At 42.9% G+C, this 16,192-nt stretch overlaps 1 protein-coding gene across 3 annotated transcripts in view; it reads right to left on the bottom strand.

Annotated features, from left to right (window-relative positions):
- LOC133140059 (adenomatous polyposis coli protein-like) overlaps positions 1-16,192 on the bottom strand; it is a 46,267-nt gene that overhangs the window by 28,738 nt on the left and 1,337 nt on the right. For all 3 annotated transcript variants that reach the window (XM_061259603.1, XM_061259602.1, XM_061259604.1), the window contains exon 2: positions 4,135-4,287. In XM_061259603.1, the coding sequence (XP_061115587.1) occupies positions 4,135-4,269 (135 nt within the window). In that variant the 5' untranslated portion in view covers positions 4,270-4,287. The remainder of the gene's footprint in view (positions 1-4,134; positions 4,288-16,192) is intronic.

The raw sequence follows: 16,192 nt of genomic DNA, 5'->3' as shown, positions 1-16,192 counted from the left end.
GGCAGCACTACAATATCACCAGCCAGCTGTGCTAATTGCGCCAGTGCTACCAGAGCTAGTGGTATATACCTTCCAGATGGCTACACAACACGCCAGGCAGAAAGGAAGCCGTACATCCGAAAACTACTCACCCGCCTAGAGCGATCCGCAAACTCAGCTGCCGGAGAACCCATTAGCCTACTTTGTGTTTTTTCTTCTCTTTTTTTAACATCCTGGTCCCACATTCTACATCTAATGCCATTTAAAGCCACACAAACCAGTTAAACACAAAACTGGCACCATGTTTATTATTACCATCATACTCAAGCAGACACCTTGACCCAGGCGACCTAGGCAGCTCAAACTGTCCACAGCCGCTGAAGCAGCAGGCTGCTCGAGTTAGCAATTCAGGTTACCGGCAGTATATCTATCTTCAGGGCACCGTGACGGTTCCATGCATCATTTGAATTCTAGCAAATGATACCTTGGCTAAATGTTGTCTTGGAAAATTTCTTAAGAATTTGTTATGTCGTGGACAGTCATACAGTGTTCATTGAACAGCCAGATGGAACATTGAAATTCATTGTCATTGATGAGCTGTGCCCGGCGCAGTTCTGTTTTTGAAAATGTAAACATCGGTTCTAGTTGCCATGGAGACATCAGAACCCTCATCGCAGACGTAAAAGTAATAATGTCCTCTGACGCCTTCATTTTTGTCACATGACACTTGTTGAAAAGACTGTGCGATGAAGAAAATGGAAAAGAAAACCAAGCTTGATTTCTCTGTAGGTCCTCTTCAAAATGCATGTTAATCACATTAATTTAAGTTTGTAGAGGGTGTAACAAAACCCCCCATGCCAAATGACAGAGCACAACCATAATATAGTATGCAAATCTAAATACAATTGGATGTATAAGCAGGTACTGATACACAGGGGGCTCCAGAATGAATTGTACCCTTAGTAGAAAAAAGGCTGTGTATAATAAACACAGGTAATAATCCATACATTGTTCAGACACATGGGAAAACTACATGCTTTTATTTCAATAAATGACGGGATATATTTATGTCTGGAGACCGAGTTGGCCCTTGCAGAACATGGATGTTGTTTTCACTTAAGCATTTCTGTGTAGATTTTGATGTATGCTGGATAATCTACCTACAACCAAGACTCAACTTCTTAGCAGAGATAACCAGATTTCCTGGCAAAATGTCCTGGTATTTTGTTGAATTCATTATGCGATTGATCTGAATTAGTGCCACTGGACCACTGGCAGCAAAACATCCCCAAAACATCAATGACCCACTGCCATAACATGCTTCTCCTCTTAACATTCCCCTTTTGCCAACGAACAAAGGCCAAAGCAGTTCCTTCCATTCATGACTCCAATGGCATTTGCCATTTGGCAGATGCTCGGCTTAGTTTATTGTGCCCAAACTTACTGTCCATGGAAATAATATGCACTTGCGGGTTCCTCCTGGCAAGTTTGCAATCACTGTTTTACTTTTAATTTCATATGTTTAACCATTCATCCATTTTTTTTTAACCAATTACCATGACTGTAAATATACTGAAGTATAAATATAAAGTATAAAGTTTTCCTATAGGATTGAACAATATATATTATCTGTGTTCATATTTTTCTTCATTACAACAGGCCAACAATTTCAGCTGACCGTATATTAGCTACATATAAATGTAATCAAAAATGACAGTTGTGCTTTTCATATGGTATAGCAGAGTAGAATTAAACAAGGAACCGTTCAAATGAAAAATTCCGGAATCAGAGAATGTTGCCGAGCACCCTGGGTAATTCCAGCCTGGCGCAGTAACAAAAGCAGCCCCACTGGCGGGGTGCGGGAGCCGCAGAAGCAGGTGACAACACAAATTACTTTCATCGTCGCCGCTAATGCGCTCGGCTTTGCAGAGCCGCCTTCGGTAAAAGCACCGAGGGAGAGAGCCGCCTTCTTTGAAGTGAAACGTTCCTCCGACGCCATTTGATGTGTTAATTGAGGGGTGGCCGACCACGTCAGACAATCAGGGGCGGGACGCAGCCCGTTCCAGCGCGTGGCGGGGCTCAAAGGGGCGGACGCACATTTGTACTCCTGCACCTGGAGAAGGTTTTTCCGCCTCGCAGCCCGTAAAGGGTGAGCACGGGATCATTTCAAAAACGAACGACACCCACCAAACGGAAGTGGTCATATTTTATGATTCACAGTGCTTAAAATCATCATTTTACTGACATAAAGGCAAGAAATAAGTCCTAAAAGATGTAATCCTTCACGGTTTTCCACCCCGCCTCCTACGTTATTAGGTATTTCTTAGCTCAAGTCTTCTGCTGCTGTAGCCTATCCAGAGGTTTGACACGTTGAGTGTTCAGAAATGCTCTTCTGCATACCACTGTTGTAATGTGTGGTTATTTGTGTTACTGTCACCTTCCTGTCAGCTTCGACCAGTCTGGCCCTTCTCCTCTGACCGCTCATTAACAAGGCGTTTCTCCCCGCAGAACGGCTGCTCACTGGATGTTTTTTGTTTTCCGCACCATTCTCTGCAAACTAGGGACTGTTGTGTGTGAAAATCCCAGGAAATCAGGACCACTCCCCCTGGCACCAACAATCGATCGAAGTCACTTAGATCACATTCCTTCCCCATTCAGTTGCAGGTCTGGTGTACAGGTCTACCTAATAAAGTGCTCACTGAGTGTATATTTGTGAAAATAAAAGGTTGGTCTTCAGACGTGGGAATCCTCAAACTGATCCCAATCCATGTAACGTTACCTCTGGCTCAAACCTGAATGGATTTATTATCATATCAGGATAAGCGATTAGGTCTTCTTTTGACTTATGAGAATACAAGCCATCCTAGTCGGTGAAAATGTCATTCGATTTAGAATAAAATATTTCACTGCTTTCAATTTCTGTCATATTTAAAAGTATAGGTTGTATTTTACAAGAGATGCGCGTGTTCCCACTGTGACGTGAAGTCATTTTCCGGAGTGACTGAGTGTTTCCGTCAGCAGCGACCATTTTATGTGCCATACTAACAACAATTTCAGCTTAATTTCATGAAAAACCTCTGTAACAACAACAATAATTGGTTTAATATCTGTGGGGCGAGTCATTAGGCGGTGCTTACGCTTTAATAATGCGCTGAAATCGCTGCGCTCTGTTATGAAATATGCAGGACGGAGATCCAGTGTGCAAGCCAACACGCTGTGGTTTCTCCTTTTAGCTTGCTTATTAGCCGACTCGTCCGTCTCCTATAAAATCTGAGGTCTGCAATTAGGACATCATTTCCTCTTACAGGACTGAGCCTGCAATCCTACCACTGGCCCCACAAGCCATTAGCAGCGCTATAAAACGTTACACAGGGCCATTTTCCGTGAGTAGCTGCTAAAAAGCATATATTTCGGCTATAAAAAGTAAATATTTTTGGTGAACAGGAACTTAGGTTTCAAACATCTTGTGTGGTTGGGTTGGTTTCGCTGGCAGAAGGAGCAGCCAGTCACCGGGCTCGGTGCGATGCCTGAAACGCTGAAGCTAATCTCTCCAACAGGGATCGAGCGCAAGCCAGGAGCGCCTCGAGCAGGAAGCCATCTTCCCCGAGACTACCTTTCCTGTAAATATCTGTTTTCAACAAGTTTGACCACCCATTATGGGGTCACTTTGGAAAAAAACCCAGGGTGAAGCAACACAAGCAGCTGACTAACAGCTCTGTATGAAAGATTGGTTGAATGATCAATAACAGTCTCCTGCATTGTCCATTCACACGTGCAAATCGCTGTTTACTGTTCCTGAACAGCGATTTAAGGCCCATTAGTACGAAAATGTACACACAAATTCAGACAACACTGAATATTTCCCTGTCCTTCAGTAAACAAGCCTAAACCCCTATAAATGAAAGCTTCCTCTGAACAGCTGACAAAGGAGAGATTGACAGGGCATCGAAAACTGAAAGGCACACGCATAAATATATTGCCTTACATGAAAATAATCCTGACTTTATGGCCTGATTATGCTCAGCTTAGGTGCTGATTGACCCGCCAAGCTGTTTATAAGCCATCTACGCAAGCAGTGAGGCTGATGGTTCATTTTCCATAGGAAGAATGAATGAACTTGAACAGGAGGAAGGTTCTCATTTGGAAAATGCCTACCTTCATAGTGGAGGCCTCGGTCTCGAGTTTGTTCAGGTGGTTGGAGTTATCCTCCAGCTCCTGCCGCAGGTTGGAGTTCTCCATCTTCAGTGCCTCCACTTGCTTCAGCAGCTGGTCATAAGAAGCAGCAGCCATCTTGGAGTACCACTTGGCCTGAGCGACAGATCAGAAATGCACCGTTTTCATCCCACCATTGGTCATCATAACCAGGTCATTAAGGCCCGAACGCAACATTCGCCCCTAACCTTCTCAATACACACAATTTAGGCCAATTTAGGCCAAATTCCTATTACCTTTGAGGATTCATTCATTCATTCATTCATTCATTCATTCATTCATGATCCTAACCCGCTTATCCTGAACAGGGTCGCAGGGGGGCTGGAGCCTATCCCAGCATACATTGGGCAAAAGGCAGGAATACACCCTGGACAGGTTGCCAGTCCATCGCAGGGCACACACACCATTCACTCACACACTCATACCTCTGGGCAATTTAGACTCTCTAATCAGCCTAACCTGCATGTCTTTGGACTGTGGGAGGAAACCGGAGTACCCGGAGGAAACCCACGCAGACACGGGGAGAACATGCAATCTCCGCACAGAGAGGCCCGGCCAACGGGGATTTGAACCCAGGACCTCCTTGCTGTGAGGCGGCAGTGGTACCCACTGCACCATCCGTGCCGCCCACCTTTGAGGATTGCTTAACTGAAATCTTTATTGATGAGAGAATAAAATTATTCCTTGCCCTGACTCCAAGCCTAAGACAATTAAGTTCCTAATACTTTGTTAAACCTTGAAACAGATTATGGTTTGCTTTTCACAGAATCGGCCAAAATCAGGAGTGGATTGTCCATTCCATAATGCTATTGCAGAAAAGAAGCAGGGCAATCTGAGGACCACACCTGCTGGCCAAGTAGGCACACACCTGCACTATGCCTCAAATTAGTCCAGGACATTAAATGTGTGCACTTTTCCGCAATAGGTGTCTGGGACCGGGGAGAGATGTATAGGAGAAAGCTGTGTTCATGTGAGCTGCAAGAAAAGCTACCGTTAAAGCTTTGGTTCTTTGCCTTTATTATTTAAGTTGATCATTTTTTTACCCAGAAGGTGAAGGGAGAATACATTTTGTTTGTTTAGCAGTTCCATGCTCTCTCTCGCACTCTGTGGGTAATCAAGTTGAATTAATCGCCGGTGCAATCCGGAATTTCTATATCTCCCTGGGTCCAGCTCATCTATCCTCTCAATGGTGTGTCACAGCCATTTATCATTTTTACTGAAAGGGACGGGAAAAGTAGCCTAGTTACAGCAGCCCAATTCAAAACAGAAAGGAGAGGAATAAAAACCCGCAAGTCAAATCAGAGTCGTCAGAGAAACCTTGTCAAGCGTTTTCCCAAGGGCAGCCAATCAGTTAGCAACAAGAAAATGTTCAGTGACATTTACTTACAAGGGGACAGGCTCAAAACCCAAAGTGAATTCATAATTAACGCAACAGACTGAGACAACATGCAAAGAGAAATAGTATTACAGAAAAAACATCTTCCGAAATCTTACACAACCTGCATTCAAACAGATTCTCGAATGGAACACTGTACTTATTTCAGAAAAACACTAGTTTGTAAATAATTTAGGTCCACTTTACTGTAAAGCGGCAGGGCTGGTCTGAATAAAGCAGAACAGCAGTAAATTATTTATATCTTGTATTATATTTGCCTGAGCGCAGTACTGGGGGAAAAACCTCCCAGATTATTTTCAATTCACTTTCTAAAAGGTTATATTGTGGGCTTAGATATTCTAAAAGCCCATTTCTTAAATTAATGAATACAAAATAAAAAAAGATATGTAGATAAATGTATGTTACTTAAAATCTAGGTTATCTGTTAGCACTAGTATAAAGCAATAACCTAACATTCGACTCATGAAAGCAAGAGGGGGTGAGAGAGAAAGAGAGACACAGAGAGAACCACGATGTAGCACTCCTGTTTTGCAGCCCTGGAGGACATTCATATCTCAGGCACAGTGGTCCATGAAGGTGCTCATGATGCGTATGGGGCTAGAAATCACACGGAAGGACCACGGATTGCTGAGCTAACCTTAGCCAACAACCCTCACTTTAATGATGAAATAAAGCAAGAATATTTGGAATAGTTCACTGCGCAATAACATAAAATATTTGGTTTGACCTTAAAATGCTTCACAAGTCCCCAAGGCAGCATTTTAGCTTAAGTGTTCTGTTACAGCCGAGAGCTGCATTGGGAATAAACAAACTGAAACATCACATATCAGTCAGTTTAAAACAGTGAGTATTTCTGACTTTGAAATGTAACCCTAAAGACTGAAGACTTTGAACACCCGTGTCTAAATTACATCTTTGTTACATGCAAAGTGAAAAAGCAAATTATGCAAGCAACTGATCCAACTGAAGGTATATCTGAAGTCATTTTCCATAACAAGCAAACAATAACGCAAACAAGTCAAAGTTTAATTACAGTGGCAAACATTTGTAATTGCTTTTGGTTCTCAGCCTGTGGTTACAGACGATGCAACACTCTACATTGAAGTCTACTGTCACAGCTTCCACGTTTCTAAGCTTGTTTTCGACTCAAAGGCGAAACCTGTGTGGGCAAATCCAATTGTGTCATTCTCCCAATGCTGAGTCATACGCTGTGTTTTTAAGTAACATTTCAACCAGTTTTCCATAGGCTACATGACACCCAATAGAATAATAGTGGTATTGAAATATCAGGTGTCAAAATTACACAGGACTATAGGACTAAGTACTACATTGATAGCAGTGCAAGGAGTAATTTCCCTTGCACAACACTGATAACTGCATACAATACCTTTTCTTTTACATTTTAGGCTTTTTTCAGACAAAAGCTGGGTGTAAGTAGTGGAGTGGCTGTTATCGCAGCCCAGTAGGCTCTTTAGAGCATGTGGCAGCGCTCCAATGCTGGTGTCATTCTGGGATTTAGGCACGCAAGCCTTACACTTCGCCAGGGACGATCACTGCGACTGGGCTCCCGCGCAAGCGGGAAACCTTAACTCAAGCCCATTCGCCAAATGGCTTCAATGGCCTTATTTAAGGGGCAGCCTGTAGCGTAGTGGCTAAGGTACATGACTGGAAGCCGGAAGGTTGGTGGTTCAAGGCCCGGTGTAGCCACGATAAGGTCTGCACAGCTGTTGGGCCCTTGAGCAAAGCCCTTAACTCTGCTCCCTAGACTACCCACTGCTCCTACATAACTATGATGAGTCAAATGCAGAGGACAAATTACCCAACAGGGTTCAATGGCATCAAGTGCATCATCATCTTCTTTTCTTGATTTTACTCAGTGCAGTAGTCTGTGAGGAGGGTGGTGATGTGCTGTAAGTATCTGTACGGGACCCCGGTCTGTATGGGACCCCGGTGTGTACGGGACCCCGGCCTGTACGGGACCCGGGGGTGATCCGCCACCTTGCAGAGGCCCTTCCAATGATGCCACTTCTTTTTCTCCAGTCATACTCTCCCAAGAGGATTTTGTTCTCCTACCTCAAATTAAAATCATCATTACCACTCCATACGACTCAAACACTTACAATCTGATGCTGCGACTGCATAATCTGCTTAATCTGAAGCCAACAGGCAGCTCCTGATGATATCAGGTCCTCAGATGCCTGGTGAAACTATGCTTTTACCCACAGTGTGAAGAGTGAATTAATATGAGTCATTAATCGGTCATGGGATCTCCAAAATCGATACGTTTCTTCCCCCTGGGAACAAGAACGTGCACAACAAATTTCATGCCAATTCTGCCAATTACTTTGAGATAAATCAATCAGAATTTGAATGTTTTGCCTGATGGTGGCACTAGAGGAAAGGTCGAGGGGTCACCAAAATCAAAAGGTTTCTTCTTCTTGTGAGCATGACAGTGCACAGCAAATTCCATGACAATACACGATTACTTTTACAGAGGTCACGGAAGGAGGGACAAATGGACAGATACATAACCGCCTCGGAGGAGGTAAAAACAGAATCAAACCTACTGAGAGTACTTCCATTTTAAGATGTACATTTCCACATGGACCTTTCAGGTGTGTGCTCTCATTCTGACAGTAGTGCTAATGTGTGAGAAAAACTACTTGGGAGTAACAGGAGTAACACCATGTGGCAACAAATCTCAGAATTCCTGAAGTAAGAAGACTGCATCAATGAGTCACAAGCTCAAACAGCGAAGACATCCAATTCCATCTCTGAAATAACCTGCATGGAGCAGGGTTGCGAAAGGTGGTTGTGTCAGCATAATTATGCATTATTTTATGGTAGCCCATAAGGCTACAAGGAAAAAGTAGCAGGAAATCAATGAAAAATCTAACCACGAAGAAGAAAATTGTGCGCTAATCCAGAAGCTACTTAACTAACCAACTGTGGGGAATCTTAGCTCTGAAGCTCCAAATGTTAACTAGATAGGCTGGCTCATAATCGTACAATCTTTGCAAAAACACTACATCAATAAAACACAGCATTATTAACATGTATTCATTTCCAAAGTGTTTAAGAGAAGAACTCCACTATCACTGAAACATTTCTTCAGGAAGCAAAAGGTTTGCCTTTTTAACGCCATTTATAGAAACTATTTTTGTGAATCAAATTGAGGAGAAAAATCACATAAATGTCACTGAATCATTATTTACATGATTAGCCAGTATAATGCAGTTGCATCTGTAAGCCTGCTGGCTATTTGGGCCAACTGTACTTCAGCAAGCAGGGAACGTGGGAATAATGGCAAATGCATGCTGCCAATGATAAATAAGCACAATAATTAATTATCAAGGGAAGGTAAATGTGTCAAAGGATGCACAAAGGATGATTAATAGTAGAATAGTAGATTGCAGTTCCAACAGATTTAAATAAATGTTTCAGACCCCTCCAGGTAGTGCTATGATACAGTCAATGATCTGGTGTAATATGTACATAACCACTAGCATATAGGTGAAAATACAGCCTAAAACACAGTTAGCTTCGTCTTCTCATGTAGAGGACAAACAGGCCTAAAGTCGCAATATGGGAATAGCACAGTCAGAATTAAGTGCAGGATAACAGAGGTTTACAGCTGAATGAATTCATACATCACCCAGAATGTACAGGGTGAGATACTACTTACGGTCAAAAAAAATTGAATAATGCAAAAGCATAAACAAAAGTTAATCGATAGATTTAAAGAAATTAAAAATGCATTATCCCCGCAGCACCACAAACAGCAATGCCTTGCAGTTAATAGGCCTAATTAAACTCCTGTAACAGGTCAGGCAGACATTTTTTAGTCTGACACACAGGCTAATTAAAACAGCCAACATCTCCACTAACAAAGGGCTCATAGGAGAGAGGCAAACACTGAAGACGAATGGACAGCTTCATCAATAATGCATCGAGACGTCCCAAAATATCTTTCCAAAAGGAAAAACGCCACTAATAAGATACCGCTGCCCGCATTGACACTGGTTTCTAGGCAGGGTTTGTCGAGATAAGCGCCAGTGGAAGTGGTCTCCCTGGGCGAAGAGGGTCCCATTTTGTCACGGAGCCTCCCAAGCGACCACTGCGGTCGGCCGTGCGGGAGCGCTGAGCGCGTCCCGTGTCGAGGGTCCACCACGCGGCGGTCGTCTGCAAACCGACAGGGGTGCGGACGCTCTTTTTCGGGGAGGCGAGGGTGAGGGCGAACCCTCGCGCGGGCCCCGGGATGGAGGACGGGATACGGACAAAGAGGAGAGCGGCCGCCCCGTGCGTCTCGGCGCATTTCGGCTCCTGCCGCAACCCCGCAGCTCATCTGCTTTGTTCCGCATCTCCGCCGTAGCGCCCGACAGCGCGCGCTACAGTAACGCTGGCCGCAGCGGCTCGGCGTAAACATTTATCTTTATTCTTTAAGCACAAAGCGTCCCTTTTTTCCCAGAGCCCTGACTGCCCACAGATAAAGACAGCAGAGACAGGAGAGACGTCCCCCCCCCCCCTTCCCCACACAAGCACACACACCCTCTCCTCTCCTCGCCCTCATTCACAGCCCACCGAAACAAAAGGCTTCAGCATGCAGCCCCCGTCCATTCAGCCATTATTCCCGCTCCGGCCCCCCGAAAAGCTGCTCGCTGCCCGCGCAACGTCAAGTAGCGGAAAAGGGGCCGCTAGCCCGTCGTCTCCTGAAACGAAAACCTACCCCATTTCGCTATCCGCCTCCATTCTATCTTCCCGTTGCTGTGTCAGGAGCATTAGCACATCTAGCTGCTCCGAGTCACATGGGCCGGCCACGGCCAATCGCGTGGCCCGGACGACGCTACTGCACGGCTCTGTGGCCAATGCGGGGCTGGCCTGCTTCCAGCGGATTACACAGCTGCTTCCCCTAGTCAATTAAGCCTCTGTCTGGGAGTGGTGGGCGCTGGACTCTCCGGCAGATGTCTGGCACGGGGCCAGCCAACTCAAACACCTCGAAGGTCAACGCAGCTGTCACCAAGGCTCTTCAGTCACAGTGGTGGAAAAAAAACACGGCGCACAAAAAAAAAAACACAAAAAAAAAAACACAAAATCAGCAGAAGGTTCCCCACCCAAAGCGTCACATTCCAGGATGAAACCTTTTGTTTCCTTCAGTGGACGTGATACTGAAAGCCTTGGAAAGGGATTCTGGGGATTGTTTTCTTATCGGGTCCGTTTGGGGTACTGCAGATGACATGGTTGAATAATGATCTGAATAGGGTGGAATTATTCACAAAGCCTGGGAAATGGCAAATTTCAAAACAGTTGGTGTGTGTTAAGCAGATTCCACGGAAATATCCCTGGTAGGACTGAATAACTGACATTCAGATGCGTTAAGCCAGGGTACAGCCACCATGAAGACAGAAATATGTCTTGCAAATATGGAATCATCAAGAACTACTTTAACAATAATCATTACAAAATTTATCAAAACTATGAGAAGCACGAAACATACCGATCTAAGAATGACCATGGAAAGTCCTGCAGGGGAATTACACCATGAACTTTTGACTTGTAGAAGAGTAGCTGTCCTCCAGACTAAAATGAGCTCTCAGCCAGCTCTCCATACAGAGTGCAGATGTAACGAGAGAGATTTTGCCCGAGTCCAAGGTGGGATTTGAACCGCGGCCTCTCATTCGTCCAAATATTTGTTGAACGAACGCATTACCAGTCAGAAAAAAACGAAATTACCTCTAGTCAAGGGCAACAACGTTCTTTTGAATGTGAGGGTTACATCATCAGGGAATGTTGTCATGGTGACCTGCTACGAACCTTCGCTTTCCTACAGTTCACTGTGCTTACTAGCGAACTAGCCAAGCTAACTCTACTAGACAGAGATGAAGCGCCAAACAACTGCACTTCCGCCAGTTACCTGCTTTACTAAAGACCTCAACAGGCAGGCACTCACAGCCCATTGGTAAGACATCAGGCAATGCCCATCACAGGCAGTCACTTAGAGAATACAAACTGTGCTGGGCATTACTACTTGGCCAGCAGAGAGGGTAATATTAATCTCTAACAAGCGAGATACTAAAGACTCTAATGAAAGAAAATCTAGGTTCATGTGTCCCAGTCAGTTCACTTTTAGTAGAACTTAAACGAAAATGCCACTTCAGTGGGGCAAATTGCATGGGTTTAACATAAACTATGATTGGAATTTGAACTATGGTTTATGCAGTTGACTAAGGGCAAGCCACTTCAGACACGGTCACAACTTGTGTAATATTTGGCTGTCATAACAAATCCGTCAAGAACATACGTTTTTGTGGAATACCGGTGGTGAGAGAGAATGGGGGAGAGCCTAGGAGACAAAGGCGTTAAAACCAGGCAAGGAGAAATGTACAGTTGACATTCACGGACATCCCCTCATTCGAGAGCTGATGGGGATATTCTCCACATCCACATTTCAATAAATTATGACAAAAATATCACGCTCGTCCTTTGTTCATTCCAGTAAAAAAAGCAAGTACTGCATTGCTTTTCTAAACGATGCATCAACAGTGAATCAACCTACTTGTCGTGTCATTTTACTGGAATAAAGACAGACGTATCGGCAAAAAACGCAAACGTGCACTTTAAATATAACACATTACTGCCAGTGATGCGTTACATTGTTTATTACTGGCAGTAATATGTCGACGGCAGCCTATATGTGGCAATATAATGTGTCTCAAGTAGAGGCAGTAATATGATGCTGGAACACGGCATGCTTGTTACCTAGCATTGCGTATTGCAGCAGTAGGAAAACTCAACTAGCAGTAAGGTGACATTAGCCAAGTCCCTTTGATTCAAATATGGAATCAAACATGATGAAGCTTGCTAGCTAGCAACATATTTAGCAATAGTACACATTTTCTTTAGTAGTGTCGATGTGTCTAGGGTTTGGCCGACATTCTTCAGCGATTTCAGTGTGGTCTCTAGTATACCCTGCTAATGCGCTCTTGTATTCATACTGCGGATACAGCCCGTGCGTACAGCCCGTGCGTACAGCCCACCACATCCAAGGACAGTGGACCCTCATTAAAAAAAATACAAAATACAAAAACAGCCACACAGTGCACATCCTGAATCTCTCTTTAAAGTGAATCCAAATTATTCACCCATTTTAATTCTTCACATCATTATGACGTATACCTCTACTCATACAATTTGCACCTTTCACCGTTGATACCTCTGCACAGAGATTGCTTTGGCCAGCCACACCAAAAATTGATCGATTACGCCTTGATCTATTAAATGAGCTAAATGTTGTGCTGTGGTGGAAATTCAAATTTTAAATGACAAATAAAAATGCTGGACCACTTTCCTTAATTAAAATTGATTTTGTTGTGAAGGTATCTGCCAAGCAATACTTCCACAAACTGGTTAGCATCCTGGAACCTTTTTCTTTTTTTTTTTTACTCAAAAATGGGAAGTACCTAAAACCATAAAGGGCTGCTGGGTGGCTCATCCTGGTAAGGCCCTGTTCTAGTGCACAGATGGGGTCCACAATCTGATACTGAATACAGGGCAGGGATGTGCATTGTCAGTATGTTCATGGTTCTGTTAACTGGCAAAATGCAATCGATTAACCTGCACAACAGGGGCATTTCAGGAATAAAACTGAAAGAATGGGTCAAAAATTACTGAATGAATTTATGGTTGTACAAAAGACAACATACGTCTATAGCAGTGCATCACCGGTAATATTTCCTAGTATCTTGAAGGCATGACACTGATAAGGGATGATTGCAAGAAAATGGCAAATCTAAACATCATTAACAAGATATTAAGTAATAGGCTACTCACTGAAGAACAGATATTGTAACTATAGGACACTACCTGATGAATAGCACGAAACAACATAGGCTACCTGCCCGCTGATACGCAACTGTTTTTTTTTTTTTGTTTTTTTTGTTTTTTTTCCCCCAAAGTGAAAAAATCGTTTTGGGTTTGCGGTTTTCGACTGGTTTTAAGAAATGTTGCTTGTTTGGATGGAGATGCAACCAGCAACCAGTTACCACATTTATGGCTAGTCTACAGTTCAAGGACACTAGTGTATTCAAATCCCAGCCATGGTCCGCGATCGCAATATCCAATCCAGTTGTTTTGGGAAAGATCGTTTGTGTCAAGACTTGAACTCAACTTGTCAAACACTTGAAGTATCATTCTCATTGATTCTAATCAGATCTAAGATGAACTTTGGTGTTTTCGTCCGTGTGCCTCTTATCTATGCAGTGAGCTTGCAACACAACTGTTTTAATTTCCCGCCCATCAACATCTTACAGTCATGTATGTCCCCTTTGGTGCCTTAGTAACATTACAGACAGCAAAAAGTTCAGCCTTCGGTGACAAAGTAACGTTACAGACTGCAATCTTTATCTTAGCTGTAGTCTGTTCCTTTACAACCTGTGCTGTAATGATCTTGCATGCTGGTAATTTCTGGCTCTTACAATTGCAGATTCACTATCGGTTTCCTTCATCTACAGATTTGTCATGGTGCTTTTGTCACTTATTATATGACATAGTTGTTGAACCTACGTTGAATGCGACATTTTACACTGCAGTTTGTACATATTATCCTCTTCAAAATGTTGCTTGCCATAGCCAATTCCGCTGTGCTTTCCAGTCATTGGTGCCGCAATCATGTTAATTTGGCTACTCCGAAATTCTCCGACCGGCTGTAGGCTACCCACAACTTGAATCAAAACAGTCTTAAAAACATTTACATTTCATTTCTTTGTGAGCTAAGCTAATTATGGCTACTGCAATAATTCAGGATAAAAAATGTTTGTTTTTTTAAAAGATGTTGGCCATTTAGTTGAAGAGTCCATTTCGATAAACCGGTTAACCATGCCCATCCCTAATACAGAACATGATGGCAGAGGCCGTGCCAGGCTGTACCTGGCAGCCCTGGCTCTTAGGCACCATGGGATGGGAAGGTTTCAGTTGGCTAGTGTTACAGCACATCTTGCTCGCCAGTGCTCCCCACAGGTCAGGCCTCAGCAAGACATCAGGCCTACAGGAAGAAACTGTGTTTCTGTGGTGCGAGCTTGACCCTGTAGTGTTACAAGATAACAACGGATATCACATGCGTCTGAGCTGGGCAAGTGGGCCATTATGTGAGAAATCAACCAGAGGGTGTGGGGAGGTAAGCACTCCAATTTTGCACAAACTTTGTGTAAATGTTCTTTATCTATGCAATAGAGAACATTAGCCCAATTGGATTTGTCGTTCTAGAGATAAAAAAAAGGGGATGTCACCGAAAGTGACTTGAGAGCGGAAATTGGGGAAAACATATACTCTGATTTACTTAATACAGTTCAGAATTCTTTTTTTATGGTCATTCAAAACATGCCGCTCGGCAATTTTTTATGGCTTACTACATCAGCAACACCTGGTGTATGACTTCCAAACTGCTAAGTCTATTAGATATTTTGGTTCAGAACAGCCACAAGGAAAACAAAGTCAAATAGATCATTTACTCACAAATTATACAATGCCAAATTTGGGTCTGGCCAGAAAAAGGTTGGTTGTTGAGTTGTTGACTAGTTACTGCAAGGTCTTGACATGTTTTGATCAGTTCAAACAGGACCTCAATTTACAGCAACATTTACATATACTAAGTCGAATCAAAAATGTGGCTAATGATAGTCTTTGGTATAAAACAATGATTGGAACATATTTTGCATTTGTCTTTTTAGTGTCTTTTTTCACATTATATAATTCAATGCATTTTTTAAATATAATATCAAACATAAAATAAAAAATATAAAGATTAAAAACCAGATATTTTACAAAATAACAAAAGCTTCTTCTTTTTTTAAAGTCAACGACATAAGCTAATGCTGCAGTTTTACAGAAAAGCTGACCTGGCCAAAAGCACATTGAAAAGGACATTCATGTAACTGGATCATACTTGTATCGCTTCATTGTGGTGTCTGCAGTGGTGTTCAGTTCCACTGGTTTCAGTTTTCTACTCAGCCTCTCTCAAAGAACAGCAAATCTGTCAGAATTTTTAATACCATAAATTCCTCTGATGTAGTGGGGGTGGGGGGGAATAACCAGAGCACTCTGTAATCGGCTTCACCCAGACTGAAGATCTCAACAGCTTTCGACAGCGTGTCATCTAAAACCATTAAGGCAGGCTTTTTCAGGGGCCCAATGAAGAAATTCTAGGTTCTGTGCTTTTCAGCACTGCTAAAAGCATGTTTAATAGTTCCATCCTCTTCCAGTATATCCAACACCTAGCCTACTTCTGATAGATTGAACTTGAATATTTAAAACTGACAAAGATCTAAGTTGTGGCTTAATTTGATTATTAATATCGGTCAGATCAATCTCATATGCTATCATTACATGACCAGTGTAATGATAGCATAGCATAAGCTTAATATTCCGGTTCTATGCCACATTATTAATAAACACATCTGCTATAAACACATCTGCTTATACGCAAGCTAAAGGATGTAAGCTTCACAGTTTCTGGGTTTCTAGAATTCCAATTTGAACATAAGTTCAACCAATCTTCCATTCTCCTTTCTCCCAAAAACAATCATTAGCTACATACCAGAATTCCACAGTAAT

The sequence above is a fragment of the Conger conger genome, chromosome 11, assembly GCF_963514075.1.
Source record: "Conger conger chromosome 11, fConCon1.1, whole genome shotgun sequence".
Classification (NCBI taxonomy): domain Eukaryota; kingdom Metazoa; phylum Chordata; class Actinopteri; order Anguilliformes; family Congridae; genus Conger; species Conger conger.
The sequence above is the reverse complement of the archived record's forward strand: the minus strand, read 5'-3'. Positions and strand labels throughout refer to the sequence as shown.